This window comes from Bombina bombina, chromosome 2, assembly GCF_027579735.1.
Source record: "Bombina bombina isolate aBomBom1 chromosome 2, aBomBom1.pri, whole genome shotgun sequence".
Taxonomy (NCBI): domain Eukaryota; kingdom Metazoa; phylum Chordata; class Amphibia; order Anura; family Bombinatoridae; genus Bombina; species Bombina bombina.
In genome coordinates this window covers 1,040,377,591-1,040,397,573 of record NC_069500.1, presented here as the reverse complement: position 1 = coordinate 1,040,397,573, position 19,983 = coordinate 1,040,377,591, and the positions used below count along the sequence as shown (strand labels likewise).

Genomic DNA, 19,983 nt, shown 5'->3' with positions numbered 1-19,983 from the left:
AGCCTGATGTACCAGCATTGATTTGCAGAGAAATGTGTTGCTGATGGTTTTGCAATAAAAACATAAATTATGCTTACCTGATAATTTAATTTCCTTCTATATGAGGAGAGTCCACTGCATCATTCCTTACTGTTGGGAAATACTGAGCCTGGCCTCCAGGAGAAGGCAAAGACACCCCAGCCAAAGGCTTAAACACTCCATACACTTCCCTCATATCCCAGTAATTCTGCCAAGGGAACAAGGAACAGTAGGAGAAATATCAGGGTATAAATGGTGCCGGAAGAGTAAAACAAATTTTGGTTCGCCCATCGGAGCATACGGGCGGGGGCCGTGGACTCTCCTCATACAGAAGGAAATGAAATTATCAGGTAAGCATAATTTATGTTTATCTTCTTAATATGAGGAGAGTCCACGGCATCATTCCTTACTGTTGGGAAAACTATACCCAAGCTCTAGAGGACACTGAATTATAATGGGAGGGGTAAAAGAGAGGCGGACCCTAACCTGAGGGCTCCACAGCCTGTAAAACCTTTCTCCAAAAAGCTCCTTCGGCCGAAGCAAAAACATCAAACTTGTAGAATTTTTAAAAAGTATGTAAGGAGGACCAGGTAGCTGCCTTACAAATCTGATCCATAGAGGCCTCGTTCTTAAAGGCCCAAGAGGAAGCCACCGCTCTAGTCGAATGAGCTGTAATTCTCTGAGGAGGTCCTACTGACTCGAAAGCTAACCGTATAACACTCCTCAACCAAAAGATAAGGAAGTCGAAGAAGCCTTCAGACCCTTATGCTTCCCAGAGTAGATAACAAACAAGGAAGCAGTTTGCCTAAAGTCCTTAGTAGCTTGAAGATAAAACTTCAACGCTCGAACCACATCCAGATTATGAAGTAAAGTTCCTTCAAAGAAGAAGGATTAAGACATAAGGAAGAAACCTCAATCTCCTGATTGATGCTACTATCAGACACCACCTTTGGTAGAAAACCCAAGTGGGTATGTAGGACAGCCTTATCAGTGTGGAACACCAGATAAGAAGGCTCACATTGCAAGGCAGTTATTTCAGAAACTCTGCGTGCCGACGCATTAGCCAATAGAAAAAGAACCTTCCAGGACAACAATTTAATGTCAACCAAATGCATAGGCTCCACTGAGCCCATTGCAAAAACTTAAGAACAAGATTCAAACTCCAAGATGGAATGTTGGATCTAAACACAGGTCTGATCCTAATAAGAGATTTAATGAAAGATTGCATGTCAGGGAGCTCTGCGAGCCTCTTGTGCAGCAAAACAGAAAGGGCCGAAATGTGTCCCCTCAGGGAACTGGTAGAAAGGCCCTTCTCCAGACCCTCCTGGAGAAAGGAAAGTATCCTGGCAGCCTTAACCTTATGCCAGGCTAAACCACGGTCTTCACACCAGAATAAGTAAGCTCTCTAAACCTTATGATAGATGCAACGAGTAACAGGCTTACGAGCCTGAATAAGAGTGTCAATAACCCTCTCAGAGAAACCTCTCTTGGCTAGGACTAAGCGTTCAATCTCCACGCAGTCAGCTTCAGATAATCTAGATTTTGATGAAAAAAGGACCCTGTTCCAGCAGATCCCTGCAACAAGGTAAATTCCACCAGGTCTGCGAACCACATCCTTTGCGGCCACGATGGAGCAATCAGTATCACGGATGCCTGCTTCTGCTTGATGCAGGCCACCACATCAGGAAGAAGTGGTAACGGCAGGAAAATATAAATTAGATTGAACCTCCAAGGCACTGCTAATGCATCTATTAGCTCTGCCTGAGGATCCCTAGCCCGCAACCCTTATCTGGGTAGCTTGGAATTGAGCCGGGACGCCATGAGATCTATCTCCGGCATTCCCCATTTGTTGCAAATCTCTGCAAACACCTCGGGATGGAGAGACCATTCCCCAGGATGAAAGGATTGTCTGCTGAGGAAATCCGCTTCCCAGTTGTCCACACCAGGAAAGTGGATCGCTGACAGCGAGCAGTTGTGGGCCTCCGCCCACTCCAGAATCCGAGATACTTACCTCATTGCTAGGGAGCTTCTCGTTTCCCCCTGATGGTTGATGTAAGCCACCGAGGTTATGTTGTCTGATTGGAATCTGAGAAACTGGGACGACCCCAGAAGAGGCTAAGACTTCAGAGCATTGAAGATTGCTCAAAGTTCCAGAATGTTGATTGGGAGGAGGGATTCCTCTTGAGTCCACAGGCCCTGTGCCTTCCTAGCACCCCAAACAGCTCCCCATCCTGATAGACTTGCGTCCGTAGTCACAATCTCCCAGGATGGTCTTAAGAAGGATGTCCCTTGGGAAAGGTGATCTGAACAGAACCACCCAGGAGAGCGATTCTCTCGACAGGTTGTCCAGAGAAATCTGTTGAGACAGATCCGAATGATCGCCGTTCCCTGAGATAGAATCTGGCAAAAGGAATGAAGTCCATGCTGGACACCATGAGACAATTCACCTCCATACACAGAGCCACAGAGGGCCTTAAGGAGGACTGGAGGGCAAGACAAGTGGAAGTTAGCTTGTAACGTCTCTGGTCTGTAAGGAATATCCTCATGGATATGGAGTCTATTATAGTACCCAGGAATTCCACCCTGGTACTGGGAATAATAAAACTTTTCTAAGTTTATCTTCCAACCATGAGATGGAAGAAGAAACAGGAGAGACTTTGAATGGTCCTCTGCCAGATGACAGGATGGTGCTTGAACCAGAATATCATCCAAGTATGGAGCTACTGCTATACCTCTGGATCTGGCCACTGCAAGCAGAGCCCCTAGAACCTTCGTAAAAACTCTTGGAGCAGTAGCTAGACCAAACGGAAGTGCAATAAACTGAAAGTGCTGGTTCAGGAACGCAAACCTTAGGAACCTGAAGTGTTCCTTGTGGATTGGAACATGAAGGTAAGCATCCTTCAGATCTATAGTGGTCATGAACTGTCCTTCCTGAACTAAGGGAAAGATAGACCTTATCGTCTCCATCTTGAACGAGGAGACAGATAAGAATTTTTTTAAGCACTTTAGGCCCAGAATCGGGTGGAAAGTGCCCTCCTTCTTTGGGACCACAAAAAGCTATGAATAGTACCCCAAACCTCTTTCTGCAAGAGGTACCGGGACAATGACTCCTAGGGAGGAGAGATCCCTCACAAACCACAGAAAGGTTTCTCTCTTTTCTGGCCTGGAAGACAAGTTTGATAGGAGGAATCTGCCCATGGGTGGATGAGACTTGAAACCTATCTTGTATCCCTGAGCGATGACCTTCCCCAAACTAAGCGTCCAAAAAGAGCAACATTCTCCCCACTACGTGATCCACAACTGGATCGGGGGCTGCCCCTTCATGCCGACTTTGTCTCGGCGGGCTTCTTGCTCTGCTTGGATTTATTATTATTTATTTTGATTGCTTGTGCTTTGCAGAGGGCTGCTGATGTTGGGATTTATCTGAACAAAAGGTACGAAAATTAGGACCTTGTCCCTTAGGCTTGTTCTTCTTATCTTGCTGTAAAAAGGCACCCTTGTCTCCAGTAACCGTGGAGATAATTGAGTCCAGGCCTGGACCAAATAAAATCTTTCCCTTAAAGGGGAGGGAAAGAAGTCTGGACTTAGAAGTCATGTCAGCAGACCAGGACTTCAACCAGAGTGCCCTACATGCTTGAACAGAAAAACCTGAAGACCTAGCATTCAGACGAATAATTTGCATATTAGCAACACAAATAAAATAATTAGCCACCCTTAAGGCCTTAATTCATTCCTGGATCATGTTGAGGGGACCCTACACCTCGATCAACTCAGATAAGGCGTCACACCAGTAGGTAGCCGCTCCAGCAACCGCAGCAACAGCCGCTGACAGTTGAAACAAATATCCCTTATGTTGAAACTGAGACTTTTCTTTGACATTATTACTTTATCAAGGCATGTGGAATATAGTTGAGCGGGTGGGTATACCTCGGCCTCTTCACAATATAGACAGGTATTAGACTAGGTTTTAGTACCCTCTAACGCATCAGAATCCTCCATAGCTTGCGCTTACAAAGCAGACTATTGATAATAAAAAAAAACGGCACCTTTATACTCCCAATGGCGGGTGGCACTCACCACCTCCTATGACCCAGGCCAAACAGAGAAAATGCTTCTTCTCCGGTAAACTGCACGGTCACGAAAGAGGAAATAATTGTGACCACACCCGGCCATGTGGTGCACAATGCAGGAACGCCCCTGCTATAATAGCAAATAAGCGCACCAAGTCTTTCAGGCTGCGCAGCTCCCAAAACGAAAGTGAAAACCCTGTACGTTCCAACATCTGCCTGAGCCTCATCTCACACATGTCGCAGCATAATCAAATAAACTTAGAGGCTGACAAGACTACTTAAAACTCCAGTCAAATTTCGAAGGGTAGATACACCTCATAAGGAACTACTCCGAATCTTCTGACACTTCTCTGCTAACCTCCTGTGATGAAAAGCAAAGAATGAATGGGATAAGAGGGAAGTAGGGGGAGTATTTAAGCCTTTGGCTGTGGTGTCTTTGCCTCCTCCTGGTGGCCAGGTTCAGTATTTCCCAACAGTAAGGAATGATGCAGTGGACTCTCCTCATATTAAAAAGGAAATAATTGTATTTTTATATATACCCCTACTCTTGTTTACCCCTGGTGGGTTTACACTTGTTGCCTGTAGTTGCGGGGTTTGATATACCTTGTGCTAGCTTTCTCATATGGAGGTGGAGTTATCTGGTAAAGCCACATGCCAACTATAAAGACGATACACAGTGGTATCTTTACTGTGGTGAGCTGTTCGCTCCTCAAGTTCTTGTGCTGCCTTCTTTTTGTATGGAGGTGGAATCATCCAACGAGTTACATGCCAACTCTAAGACGATATATGGTGGTTTCTTGCGATGGTGAGCTGTTCGCTCTTTCAGCTGTTGATCTGACCGTGTCCATGCATGGGACAAATATGATTGCTCCTACAGAGTTCCTGCATTGATGGGGTTGAGTGCGCTGGAACTACTCTGATATTCCAGCCTGTCATATGAGCACTACAAGTGTTGCTTTATTACACGTGAGTGGAACTTATATCTGCTTACTTTTATTTTGACGTTAAAAATAGAAAGACTTGGAAAAAGTAAAAAACATATAAAAAGGGAGACCATTAAAAAGAGAAAATAAAGGCTAAAGAGACTCCATCCATACAAATGCATTTTGTGTGAGTCTCCCACACTTGACTGCCATTATAGTGATCAGAAACAAGAATAAGGAGAACAGCACACCTGATTTTGGGGCACAGAGTAAGATTTGCCAAATCTTTATTATCCAGACATACAGTATATAGAAAAGTACTCCAGCCACCAGCAAGCTTTTTTGTTTAAAAGACCTTTATTCTCATTGGTTGGGTCCAAAAATCATAGGAACAACTTTCCAATTTACTTTTATTATCAAATTTGCTTCTTTCTCTTGGTATCATTTGTTGAAGGAGCAGCAATGCACGACTGTCAATGGCTCACCCATTTGTTCAGTTAGAAACCAATCGGTATATGTATGCAGCCACCAATCAGAAGCTAGCTTCTTTGCTGCTCCTGAGCTTTCCTAGATAAACCTTTCAGGAAAGGATAACAAGAGAAAGAAGCAAATGAAATAATAGAAGTAAATTGGAAAGTTGTTTAAAATTGTATTCTCTATCTGAATCTAATCATGACTAATTATGACTTTACTGTCCCTTTAAGTTATTCATCTGCAAAAAGTAGAGCACAATATGCAAATTAGTTTGTTATAACGAAAACAATTTTGAAGCTTGAATATTTTTGATATAGAAATGCTTAACTAAATTCTTAAACTTTTCAGGTTTTTTTGTAACTTTCTACAGAAGTCCTGTTTAATTTAGCTTTGTAGATGTAACACACTTGAGCTGGTAACTACAAAAATATAACTGTATTAAAGGGACATTATTAATGTATAGCATACCCCATTAATAAGGAGTGCATTGCCAAATTCACACATGCAAGGCTTGTTACAAAATCATCTAACAATGTAATTATATTTGTTTACAGTTCACAAGGTTTTGCACATCTAAAGCTGTTCATGTATACACCCTTTGAAAAGCTTGGTGGCATTATTTTCATTGTTTCCATCACTGTGGCTAATTAGAGACAACAGTGAGCTTGCCCTGGCCTAAGTAAACACTGTGTTGCATGTTGGATGTCACCATACCCTTTAAATGTGAAATAGGCACTCTATCTGTTCTAAAGGAAATGGTACAATTTTACAAACAACAAATAATGAACAGTAAAGGTAATGCTTAATTTATATGCTAATGTTGTTTAATTTTACTTAGTGTTTTATGGGACTGTATTTTAAGTTTAATATCCTGTTAACACTATGAAAATAATGAATTGGAAACAGCTGTTTATGGTTTAAAAACCACAACAGAACACATTCTATCACTATTAACAAAACAGAAAAATGGGCTAGTCTTCTATTTCTTTACTTGGTGGTGAAGAATTCATACACATTAGATTTATAAAAACAACGACTTGCTTACCTGTATGCAGGCACCGCTCTTCTCACTGCACAGACTACAAATTAGGGCCCAGCGACTGCTCGGGATGTGAGACACTTTAGTGATTGGTTCCATCTTTTCAGGACTGCCTATGCTAACCTGAAAAATAAAAACAAATCTGATCTAAATGAACGATGTATTCACAGTGGTAAATTAATACTCAAAAGCAGGTAAATTCAGATGATTTATGTTATTCAAAAATATAGCCACTTGATTGTATATTTCTTGCAAATTTGGCGTTAATTGATTTCTACATGCATGACCTTATACATGGGGTAAAAACACAGATCACCTCTTTATTATACTGGCAAGAAATAGTGGATTATATACATTTTATTTTTTTTAAAAAACAAAAAAACAACAAACCCCACCACTATGCAAAACAGCATGTTCATAGCCATAGCAGTTTTCAATAAAATGTAAAAGAGCAGGGAAATTCTTGAAATCAAAATGTAAAACTAACATTCTTTGATGCCCCAGTACAGTGTATTTAAGAAAAACTAGAGACATGACTACCACCTTACTAATGAGCTTTTCATTAAACAGAATATTTACTATGATATTTGAAATAGATTCTTGGTCCATTGTAGAAAGAGGAAATGTGCTAAATTTCATCCATTTCTGTTACGAGGGTTTAATTGGCATTGAAAAATGTTCCAAGCGCTGCCTGATGCAAATAAATCCACTTTTAGGGGAGGTATAAGTCACTCATGCTGATATTTAGCAGTCAAACAAATATTCTGTCTGGTTACTAGTGAAACTATGCATAGATTTAAATGTGACTGCTGTATATGTAGAAGCTGATCATAATGAGTTCTAACTTTGAAATAAAACGCAGGACTGACTTGAAACCCCAAATCACTAGTGAATGCATTTTTAGGTCCCTGTGAAAAGTGTTGCAACCAGAGGATGCACGTCTTGGTCAATGAAGTCCAGTACTCAATCATCAGAGATTAGCTGGACAGAACAAAGCTTCATAACAATAGGAAAGGCTGATTTTTGTAGCAAAATAAATCAATAAAATTAAAAAAAAGTTACAGTCATCCCAGCATGATAACTTGGAGAACCTGATCAGATTAGGATTTGTATGGGTGTAAAAAAAATTTAAAACCATTTTATTGCGCATACACGTGGGAATTTAATACAGCGCCATGGGGAAAAACAGGTCCATAGCTTGATAAATTGGAGATCTTGACTATGCATGTATTACGAGTATATTTTGATGCGCTAATACATGCAGATTGCTTTGATTATTCTAGGTCTATATGTACAAAAGGCAGACGTATTAATTTACTAAAGTCGTTCTGCTGAAGCCATCTTTAATTGCTACATCAATGAAAACTGGTAAGTCAGAGGCAGCAATGTATACTCAGGTCCAAACCTGCTTCACAGATAAGCAGCTATGATTTTCATGAGCTATAACTCATTTTCTATACATTTTTCCACTTTCTGTTACCTTGGTAAAGATTTATTTCAGTGTCTTCCGTCAAAAATACATTCCATGATTCTCCTGGTACTCTCCTGTAAATTGTAATCTTGTTTTTTGGTTTATTGTTAAGCTGAAAGGACTGCGTTTTGTGACATGGCCTTTAAAAAATTAAACCTAGTGATCTGCAAATTATGTTCAGTTATTATTTATACATCATATAAAAAAACACCAAAATGTGGGGAGTGGAGTTTAAGCAATACTTGCTCACATGAGCATACAATCTAGATGTTGCTGATCATATCGCTGATGATTTTTCAGTCACCACCTAAAGAGGTTTGTTTGTCTACTCTGGTCTTTGACACCATTTGCCTCTTTTGGTGCTATTCTAATTTGCTGACAATTTTCTTATTTGAGCAATGGATATTTTTACAGCACACTAGATTACAAGTGGACTGATAAATATTTGTGCTCCACTGTGAAATACCAGCGCACGCTAATGTGAGTTGGTATTACAAGTTGTCAGTAATGTGAACGTAACGTTCGCGTTTGCATTGCTGGGAAGCATTGCGCTCACGAGAGCGTGCTTCTATAGGCTCCAATGGGAGCCTTGTTCTGATACAGTCAGAGACCACATCAAAACCTAAGCGTAGCGAAGGGGGTAAGTTGCACAGCGATGGATGAAAATTTAAATATTGATTATACATAAATATTTACTGGAAACACAAACTTCCCATAGACCGCAAAGTGAAGGTTCTTTTCACCCCACACTCGCCAACTTTAGCCCCAAAATACTGCCTAGTGCAGTTATTTTATTAAAAAAATAAAGATGCTGCTATCTTTATTTTTTAATAAAATACACTACACTGTATTTTAGGGGCATTTGGGGTAGATTTATAAAATTAACCAGAGATCTGATTAATTCTCTAAGCGCTAATTGCTACCATGAGCTTGCGGTAGCAATAACCAGCCACTTATAATGGCTGATTAATTATTGCGCTCCCACAAATGGGCAAATGTGCCCGTTTGCAGGTGCACGATAATTTAGCTCTACACTTGTAATCTAGCCCTTAGTGTTTACTTTGTTTTCACAGTAACTATAATATTTAAATTAAAGGGACACTGAACGCAAATTTTTCTTTCGCGATTCAGATAGAGCAGGCAATTTTAAGAAACTTTCTAATTTACTCCTATTATCAATTTTTCTTTGCTCACTTGCTATCTTTATTTGAAAAAGAAGGCATCTAAGCTTTTTTTGGTTCAGACACTGGACAGCACCTGTTTATTGGTCGGTTAAATTAATCCACCAATCAGCAAGAACAACCCAGGTTGTTCACCAAAAATGGGCCGGCATCTAAACTTACATTCTTGCTTTTCAAATAAAGATACCAAGAGAATGAAGAACATTTGATAATAGGAGTAAATTAGAAAGTTGCTTAAAATTGCATGTTCTATCTGAATCACAAAAGAAAAAATTTAGGCTCAGTGTCCCTTTAAGTATTTTTATATAGAGTGGCTTCAAAAGCAACTAACACAACCACACAATCTTTTGAACCAGGAAAAGGAATACAAATTGTCAAGATAGCTATTGCACACATAAAACAGGGAGTACCTCAAAAAATATTATTCTAAAATGGTCAAACACACATAAAGAAATAAAACATGAATATCCCAATGTCATTAAAAGGCCATAAAAGTTGAAAAAATTACATGCTCTAATATGTTAGAGATGTCATTTCAAGACTATTGACCCTGCTGTACTGTGTGTTAACTGCCAAAAAGGGGTTAAACACGCAGTAGATATGCCGATCAGAACCTGAGAGGAACCCGTCATGCCCGGGACCTCTAGTGCACATGGGTCCAAAGCAGCACTTCTACTGTGTGTTTAACACTTTTGCAGGGGTATTATGGCCCTTTAAGCATGCATTAGATGTATTAATATGGACCAGGGGTTTTCAAACCTGTCCTCAGGTCTCCCTAACAGGCCAGGTTTTCAGGATTACCTTGGGTGAGAGCAGGTAAAATAACCATGTTTACTAATCAGATAATTATTTCACCTGTTCTCCAGTTCAGATCAGATATCCTGAAAATCTGGCCTGTTAGGAAGGTATGAGGACAGGTTTAAAAACCCCTGATATGGGCTGAACTTTCCCAACACTGATAAACATCTATAATATGAGGGGGGAAATTAAACTATTAATAAGCCTTCTCTTAAAGTAAGGTGGATTATTGTAATCAAAAGCAATGCTATAAAAAAAAGTTAAGATTGTGCATTTGTTACTGGAACTTGTTAAAGGGACAGTCAACACAAAAATGGTTATTGTTTAAAAATATAGATAATGCCTTTACTACCCATTCCCCACATTCGCACAACCAACATGGTTATATTGACCTTTAAACCTCTATATTTCTGTCTGTTTTTAAATCCCTAAAGGCAGCCCCATGATCACATGATTTTGCATTTGCTTTTCACAACAAGGGAGTGCTAGTTCATGTGAGCCGTATAGATAACATTGTGCTGACGCCCAAGGGTTCTAGCACTAATTTGCTTAAATGCAAGTCAATAGATAATAAAAGTAAAGTTATGTAATCAAGGGGCTGTCAGAAGATGCTTAAAAACAAGATAATCACAGAGGTAAAAAGTGTATTAATATAACAATGTTTTCTGTGCAAAACTGGGGAATGAGTAATAAAGTAATTATCTATCTTTTTAAACAACATAAAATTTTGAGCAGACGGTCCCTTTAAGTAAATATGCTGCAATCTCAGAACATTAGTCTATGAAAAAGTAAAGAAACCACTGCCCTGCCAACAATACATAAAGGCCAAGTATCTGCTTAACTGAAGTGGAGAACAGTCACATGTATATTAAAACAAATCTTTAAGGGCAGCTGAGCTGGAAATTTTCCCTAGTTTGCAAGTTCATGAGTAGTAAGAAATTGTACGGGTGACTAAATCAGGCTTTTGTTTATCTTTAACACTGAGCAGGTTAGTACATTTGCTCTCCAGATTTTAGAATTATTTTCCAGTCCTGCATATCAGAATATTGAATTATGCTAATACCCCCAAAAACTATGACTGCATGTTTTCTTTTCTTGCTTAAAAGGTAGAAAAAAAAAAAGCTTAAAAAAAATCAATGACCTAACACGGTTTAATAAGTTTTCTTAATATATAAAAATACAACAACAAAAAAACAAGAAAAAAAACCAACCTATTTGAATGCTTATAAAAGTAAAATCCACATATTACAAACTGGAAAAGAAATGAGTGTGTGATGCACACATTTTTGGAAGTGTAATGTAGTATTTTACTACAGTGTAACCTACCTCCGGAATCCACAGAGCACAGCTGACGTGGACCCACTTAGTGCCACTTCGTGTAGGCTTCATGGCTCCACCTTTCTTAGGACAAAGCAAACATTTAGGCTGCACCCCCAAGGCACACGTCCGACACAGCCAACTTCCTTCTGGCACCTTCAAAATGCCATAACATGCCTGAAATAAAAAGGAAATTAAAAATACATATTTTGAAGTTGCTGGCTCTCTGAAATATAAATTCACAAATAATTAAGACTTTAGTTGTGTCTGTGTGTGTAGAAGGTGAGATCACACTGATATTCTACAGGAAAGTTCTAAGTGAGAAGTGTAATTGGGCTAAAATTGGGTATTCCTGGATGGCTAGTTACCATAGAACAAGCTACTGATGCATTGTTAGTGTTTCTATCTGTAGGAATATTGAAACTCTTCTATAAAATAATAATTTAGTCCTCTAAAAACATAATTTATGCTTACCTGATAAATTCCTTTCTTCTGTTGTGTGATCAGTCCACGGGTCATCATTACTTCTGGGATATTATCTGCTCCCCTACAGGAAGTGCAAGAGGATTCACCCAGCAGAGTTGCTATATAGCTCCTCCCCTCTACGTCACCTCCAGTCATTCGACCAAAGACCAACGAGAAAGGAGAAGCCAAGGGTGTAGTGGTGACTGAATTATAATTTAAAAAATATTTACCTGCCTTAAAAAACAGGGCGGGCCGTGGACTGATCACACAACAGAAGAAAGGAATTTATCAGGTAAGCATAAATTATGTTTTCTTCTGTTATGTGTGATCAGTCCACGGGTCATCATTACTTCTGGGATACCAATACCAAAGCAAAAGTACACGGATGACGGGAGGGATAGGCAGGCTCATTATACAGAAGGAACCACTGCCTGAAGAACCTTTCTCCCAAAAATAGCCTCCGAAGAAGCAAAAGTGTCAAATTTGTAAAATTTGGAAAAAGTATGAAGCGAAGACCAAGTTGCAGCCTTGCAAATCTGTTCAACAGAGGCCTCATTCTTAAAGGCCCAAGTGGAAGCCACAGCTCTAGTGGAATGAGCTGTAATTCTTTCAGGAGGCTGCTGTCCAGCAGTCTCATAGGCTAAACGTATAATGCTACGAAGCCAAAAAGAGAGAGAGGTAGCAGAAGCTTTTTGACCTCTCCTCTGTCCAGAATAAACGACAAACAGGGAAGAAGTTTGGCGAAAATCTTTAGTTGCCTGCAAGTAGAACTTGAGGGCACGAACTACATCCAGATTGTGTAGAAGACGTTCCTTCTTTGAAGAAGGATTTGGACACAAGGATGGAACAACAATCTCTTGATTGATATTCCTGTTAGAGACGACCTTAGGTAAGAACCCAGGTTTAGTACGCAGAACTACCTTGTCTGAGTGAAAGATCAGATAAGGAGAATCACAATGTAGGGCTGATAACTCAGAGACTCTTCGAGCCGAGGAAATAGCCATTAAAAATAGAACTTTCCAAGATAACAATTTTATATCAATGGAATGAAGAGGTTCAAACGGAACACCCTGTAAAACGTTAAGAACTAAGTTTAAACTCCATGGCGGAGCAACAGTTTTAAACACAGGCTTGATCCTAGCTAAAGCCTGACAAAAAGCCTGGATGTCTGAATTTTCTGACAGACGCCTGTGTAACAAGATGGACAGAGCTGAGATCTGTCCCTTTAATGAGCTAGCCGATAAACCCTTTTCTAAACCTTCTTGTAGAAAAGACAATATCCTAGGAATCCTAACCTTACTCCAGGAGTAATCTTTGGATTCACACCAGTATAGGTATTTACGCCATATTTTATGGTAAATCTTTCTGGTAACAGGCTTCCTAGCCTGTATCAGGGTATCAATAACCGACTCCGAAAAACCACGTTTTGATAAAATCAAGCGTTCAATTTCCAAGCAGTCAGCTTCAGAGAAGTTAGACTTTGATGTTTGAATGGACCCTGAATCAGAAGGTCCTGTCTTAGAGGTAGAGACCAAGGCGGACAGGATGACATGTCCACTAGATCTGCATACCAAGTCCTGCGCGGCCATGCAGGCGCTATTAGAATCACTGATGCTCTCTCCTGTTTGATTTTGGCAATCAATCGAGGAAGCAGCGGGAAGGGTGGAAACACATAAGCCATCCTGAAGTTCCAAGGTGCTGTCAAAGCATCTATCAGAACCGCTCCCGGATCCCTGGATCTGGATCCGTAGCGAGGAAGTTTGGCGTTCTGGCGAGACGCCATGAGATCTATCTCTGGTTTGCCCCAACGTCGAAGTATTTGGGCAAAGACCTCCGGATGAAGTTCCCACTCCCCCGGATGAAGAGTCTGGCGACTCAAGAAATCCGCCTCCCAGTTCTCCACTCCCGGGATGTGGATTGCTGACAGGTGGCAAGAGTGAGACTCTGCCCAGCGAATTATCTTTGATACTTCTGTCATTGCTAGGGAGCTTCTTGTCCCTCCCTGATGGTTGATGTAAGCTACAGTCGTGATGTTGTCCGACTGAAACCTGATGAACCCCCGAGTCTTTAACTGGGGCCAAGCTAGAAGGGCATTGAGAACTGCTCTCAATTCCAGAATGTTTATTGGCAGGAGACTTTCCTCCTGACTCCATTGTCCCTGAGCCTTCAGAGAATTCCAGACAGCGCCCCAACCTAGAAGGCTGGCGTCTGTTGTTACAATTGTCCAGTCCGGCCTGCTGAACGGCATCCCCCTGGACAGATGTGGCCGAGAAAGCCACCATAGAAGAGAGTTTCTGGTCTCTTGATCCAGATTCAGAGTGGGGGACAAATCTGAGTAATCCCCATTCCACTGACTCAGCATGCACAATTGCAGCGGTCTGAGATGTAGACGTGCAAAGGGTACTATGTCCATTGCTGCTACCATTAAGCCGATCACCTCCATGCATTGAGCTACTGACGGGAGTTGAATGGAATGAAGGACACGGCATGCATTTAGAAGCTTTGTTAATCTGTCTTCTGTCAGATAAATCTTCATTTCTACAGAATCTATAAGAGTCCCCAAGAATGGAACTCTTGAGAGAGGCAAGAGAGAACTCTTCTTTTCGTTCACTTTCCATCCATGCGACCTTAGAAATGCCAGAACTAACTCTGTATGAGACTTGGCAGTTTGAAAGCTTGAAGCTTGTATCAGAATGTCGTCTAGGTACGGAGCTACCGAAATTCCTCGCGGTCTCAGAACCGCTAGAAGGGCACCCAGAACCTTTGTAAAGATTCTTGGAGCCGTAGCCAATCCGAATGGAAGGGCTACAAACTGGTAATGCCTGTCTAAGAAGGCAAACCTTAGATACCGGTAATGATCTTTGTGAATCGGTATGTGAAGGTAAGCATCCTTTAAATCCACTGTGGTCATGTACTGACCCTTTTGGATCATGGGTAAGATTGTCCGAATAGTTTCCATCTTGAACGATGGAACTCTTAGGAATTTGTTTAGGATCTTTAAATCCAAGATTGGCCTGAAAGTTCCCTCTTTTTTGGGAACCACAAACAGGTTTGAGTAAAACCCTTGTCCTTGTTCCGACCGCGGAACCGGATGGATCACTCCCATTAATAATAGATCTTGTACACAGCGTAGAAACGCGTCTTTCTTTATTTGGTTTGTTGACAACCTTGACAGATGAAATCTCCCTCTTGGGGGAGATAATTTGAAGTCTAGAAGGTATCCCTGAGATATGATCTCTAGCGCCCAGGGATCCTGGACATCTCTTGCCCAAGCCTGGGCGAAGAGAGAGAGTCTGCCCCCCACTAGATCCGGTCCCGGATCGGGGGCCCTCGGTTCATGCTGTCTTAGGGGCAGCAGCAGGTTTTCTGGCCTGCTTGCCCTTATTCCAGGACTGGTTAGGTTTCCAGCCTTGTCTGTAACGAGCAACAGCTCCTTCCTGTTTTGGTGCAGTGGAAGTTGATGCTGCACCTGCTTTGAAATTCCGAAAGGGACGAAAATTAGACTGTCTAGCCTTAGCTTTGGCTTTGTCTTGAGGTAGAGCGTGGCCCTTACCTCCTGTAATGTCAGCGATAATTTCTTTCAAACCGGGCCCAAATAAAGTTTGCCCCTTGAAAGGTATATTAAGTAATTTGGACTTAGAAGTTACATCAGCCGACCAGGATTTTAGCCACAGCGCCCTACGTGCCTGAATGGCGAATCCTGAATTCTTAGCCGTAAGTTTGGTTAAATGTACTACGGCCTCCGAAATGAATGAATTAGCTAGTTTAAGGACTCTAAGCCTGTCCGTAATGTCGTCCAGCGTAGCGGAACTAAGGTTCTCTTCCAGAGACTCAATCCAAAATGCTGCCGCAGCCGTAATCGGCGCGATGCATGCAAGGGGTTGCAATATAAAACCTTGTTGAACAAACATTTTCTTAAGGTAACCCTCTAATTTTTTATCCATAGGATCTGAAAAAGCACAGCTATCCTCCACCGGGATAGTGGTGCGCTTAGCTAAAGTAGAAACTGCTCCCTCCACCTTAGGGACCGTTTGCCATAAGTCCCGTGTGGTGGCGTCTATTGGAAACATCTTTCTAAATATTGGAGGGGGTGAGAACGGCACACCGGGTCTATCCCACTCCTTAGTAACAATTTCAGTTAATCTCTTAGGTATAAGAAAAACGTCAGTACTCGCCGGTACCGCAAAGTATTTATCCAACCTACACATTTTCTCTGGTATTGCAACAGTGTTACAATCGTTAAGAGCCGCTAAGACCTCCCCTAGTAATACACGGAGGTTTTCCAATTTAAATTTAAAATTTGAAATATCTGAATCCAATCTGCTTGGATCAGAACCGTCACCTACAGAATGAAGCTCTCCGTCCTCATGCTCTGCAAGCTGTGACGCAGTATCAGACATGGCCCTAGAATTATCAGCGCACTCTGTTCTCACCCCAGAGTGATCACGCTTGCCTCTTAGTTCTGGTAACTTAGCCAAAACTTCAGTCATAACAGTAGCCATATCTTGTAATGTTATCTGTAATGGCTGCCCAGATGTACTAGGCGCCATAATATCACGCACCTCCCGGGCGGGAGACGCAGGTACTGACACGTGAGGCGAGTTAGACGGCATAACTCTCCCCTCGCTGTTTGGTGAAATTTGTTCAATTTGTACAGATTGGCTTTTATTTAAAGTAGCATCAATACAGTTAGTACATAAATTTCTATTGGGCTCCACCTTGGCATTGGAACAAATGACACAGGTATCTTCCTCTGAATCAGACATGTTTAACACACTAGCAATAAACATGCAACTTGGTTACAATCTTATTTAACAAAAACGTACTGTGCCTCAAAGAAGCACTAAACGATTAAATGACAGTTGAAATAATGAACTGAAAAACAGTTATAGCATCACTCTTTAAAAACAACACAACTTGTTAGCAAAGGTTTGTTCCCATTAGTAAAGAAACACTAATTAAATTTTAAACATAAAAATCACAGAGCAACGTTTTAAAACACAGTCACTACATAAGTCTCACAGCTCTGCTGAGAGAATCTACCTCCCTTCAAAGAAGTTTGAAGACCCCTGAGTTCTGTTAGAGATGAACCGGATCATGCAGAAAATACAAGAGTAACTGTACTGGAAATTTTTGATGCGTAGCAAAGAGCGCCAAAAACGGCCCCTCCCCCTCACACACAGCAGTGAGAGAGAAACGAAACTGTCATAATCAAAACAAGCAAACTGCCAAGTGGAAAAATAATGCCCAATATTTATTCACTCAGTACCTCAGAAATGCAAACGATTCTACATTCCAGCAAAAACGTTTAACATGATTAAATACCTATTAAAAGGTTTAATGTACTTTTACAGAGTAATTCCGGTGAAATACCATCCCCAGAATACTGAAGTGTAGAGTATACATACATGTCATTATAACGGTATGGCAGGATTTTCTCATCAATTCCATTCAGAAAATAAAAACTGCTACATACCTCAATGCAGATTCAACTGCCCGCTGTCCCCTGATCTGAAGCTTTTACCTCCCTCAGATGGCCGAGAAACAGCAATATGATCTTAACTACTCCGGTTAAAATCATAAGAAAAAACTCTGGTAGATTCTTCTTCAAACTCTGCCAGAGAAGTAATAACACGCTCCGGTGCTATTGTAAAATAACAAACTTTTGATTGAAGTTATAAAAACTAAGTATAATCACCATAATCCTCTCACACCTCCTATCTAGTCTTTGGGTGCAAGAGAATGACTGGAGGTGACGTAGAGGGGAGGAGCTATATAGCAACTCTGCTGGGTGAATCCTCTTGCACTTCCTGTAGGGGAGCAGATAATATCCCAGAAGTAATGATGACCCGTGGACTGATCACACATAACAGAAGAAAGGTATAACCTACAAACAACTTACTATCGCAAAGCACTATTAAATATGTATTTAGTGCTATCTGCAGCTTCTGAAAATCATTTAAATAAGGTTGCTGAAAAATACAAAAACAGTACACAGAACAGAACCCATTATCTACACATCCCAGAGATTACTTGCACAGCATCAGTGCCCATGGTATTTACATGCCAGTTTCACATAGCTGCACAAAGTTGTTTGTTTTATTTCAAAATATGAGATAATCTTAAGCCTTGGTTTTACCTTGTTTATTTTTCAAAGTTCATTCATTTTAAGTACTGCAATATTTTTTTGATGGACAGCATGACACGTCTATGAGCAAAATATGTTTTTTAGTCATGAAAATGAGAAAGGTTTGATAACCCTTTCCTATCAAGACTAAGCAAATGGCTTAAAATGTTGCTATCGTTCTACACAGCCAAATAAAGATGTCACAAGAGACACGGAGGTCCATTTAACAACGGCCTTATGGACAAGGATGAACATCTCTGCCCCGGTCTGCCAGGCAACCAATCAGCAAGCGCTACCTAGGCTCCTGAACCAAAAACGGGCCGGCTCCTAAGCTTACATTCCTGCTTTTTAAATAAAGATACCAACAGGCCGCAGAAAAAAATTGATAATAGAAGTAAATTAAAATTGCATGCTCTATCTGAGAAATAAAAGAAAAAGAATTGGGTTTCATATCCCTTTAATGCAAAATAATTTAATTCTAATTAAGGGTCAGCTTGAGATTTTCTTTTATATATAAAATGATTAGTTATGTGCAATGAAAGAGCTTTGCAATATACTTTCATTATTTATTTTGCCCCTTTTTTATGTAATTTAGCTTTGAAAAACAAAATGTATGCTTACCTGATAAATTTCTTTCTTTCCGGGCATGGAGAGTTCACAGCTTCATTCCAATTACTAGTGGAATATTCAACTCCTGGCCAGCAGGAGGAGGCAAAGAGCATCTCAGCAAAGCTGTTGAGTGTCACTTCCCTTACCCATAATCCCCAGTCATTCAGCAGAAGGAAAATGGAAAAAGAAGATAACACAAGGGTATAGAGGTGCCTGAGGTTTACATAAAAATACTGCCAAATTAAATTTAAATAAGGGCGGGGTCGTGGACTCTTCATGCCCAGAAAGAAATTTATCAGGTAAGCATAAATGTAGTTTTCTTTCCTATGGCATGGAGTATCAAATTTGTAGAATTTGGAAAAGGTATGCAAAGAGGACCACGTTGCCGCCTTGCAAATTTGCTCCACAAAAGCTTCATTTTTGAAAGCCCAAGAAGAGGAGACAGCCCTCGTGGAATGAGCTGTAATTCTCTCAGGAGGTTGTTGTCCAGCTGTCTCATAAGTTAACCGGATAATACTTCTCAACCAGAGGGAGAGGGTAGTAGAAGTGGCCTTCTGACCCCTATGCTTACCAGAGAAAACCACAAACAGGGCAGAAGATTCACAAAGATCTTTAGTTGCTTGAAGTTAATATTTTAGAGCACGCACAACATCCAGGTTATGCAAACGATGTTCCTTATGGGAAGAAGGATTGGTATAAAAAGATGAACAACAATTTCCTGATTAATATTTCAATCCGACACTACCTTAGGGAGAAAACCCAGCTTAGTACGAAGGACCGACTTATCCGCATGAAAAATAAGGTAAGGGGAATCAGACTGCAGAGCCGAAAGCTCAGAAACTCTGCGAGCGGAAGAAATAGCAAGAAGAAATAAAACCTTCCAAGATAACAATTTAATATCAACAGAATGCATCGGCTCAAACTGAGCCTGTTGCAAAACTTTAACAAGGTTAAGGCTCCAAGGAGGAGCAACAGGTTTAAACACAGGCCGGATTCTGACCAGGGCATGAACAAAAGCTTGGACATCTGGCAAATCTGCCAGACGTTTGTGCAGAAGAATAGTTAGTGCAGAAATCTGACCCTTCAGAGTGCTGACTGACAATCCTTTCTCCAGGCCATCCTGGAGAAAAGATAAAATGTGAGGAATCCTCACCTGACACCATACCTTATGATAAATCTTGTGAGTAACAGGTTTACAAGCCTGAAGCATGGTATCAATGGCTGCCTCAGAAAAACCATGTCTAGCCCAAACTAGGCGTTCAATCACCAAGCAGTCAGCTTCAGAGAATCTAGATTTGGATGGAGGAAGAGACCCTGAAGTAGAAGGTCAGTCTTCAGAGGTAACCTCCATTGTGGAAGAGATGACATCTTCACCAGATCCGCGAACAAGATCCTGCAAGGCCATGCAGGAGCGATTAGAATTACAGATGCTCTCTCCTGTTTGATACGAGCAATGACTCATGGAAGGAGAGCAAACGGAGGAAACAGGTA

At 40.9% G+C, this 19,983-nt stretch overlaps 1 protein-coding gene across 2 annotated transcripts in view; it reads right to left on the bottom strand.

The window, feature by feature from the left end:
* JADE1 (jade family PHD finger 1) overlaps positions 1-19,983 on the bottom strand; it is a 343,209-nt gene that overhangs the window by 72,508 nt on the left and 250,718 nt on the right. For both annotated transcript variants that reach the window (XM_053703655.1, XM_053703656.1), the window contains 2 exons: positions 11,301-11,468; positions 6,531-6,647 (listed from right to left, as the gene is read on the bottom strand). In XM_053703655.1, coding sequence (XP_053559630.1) covers positions 6,531-6,647; positions 11,301-11,468 — 285 coding nt within the window. The remainder of the gene's footprint in view (positions 1-6,530; positions 6,648-11,300; positions 11,469-19,983) is intronic.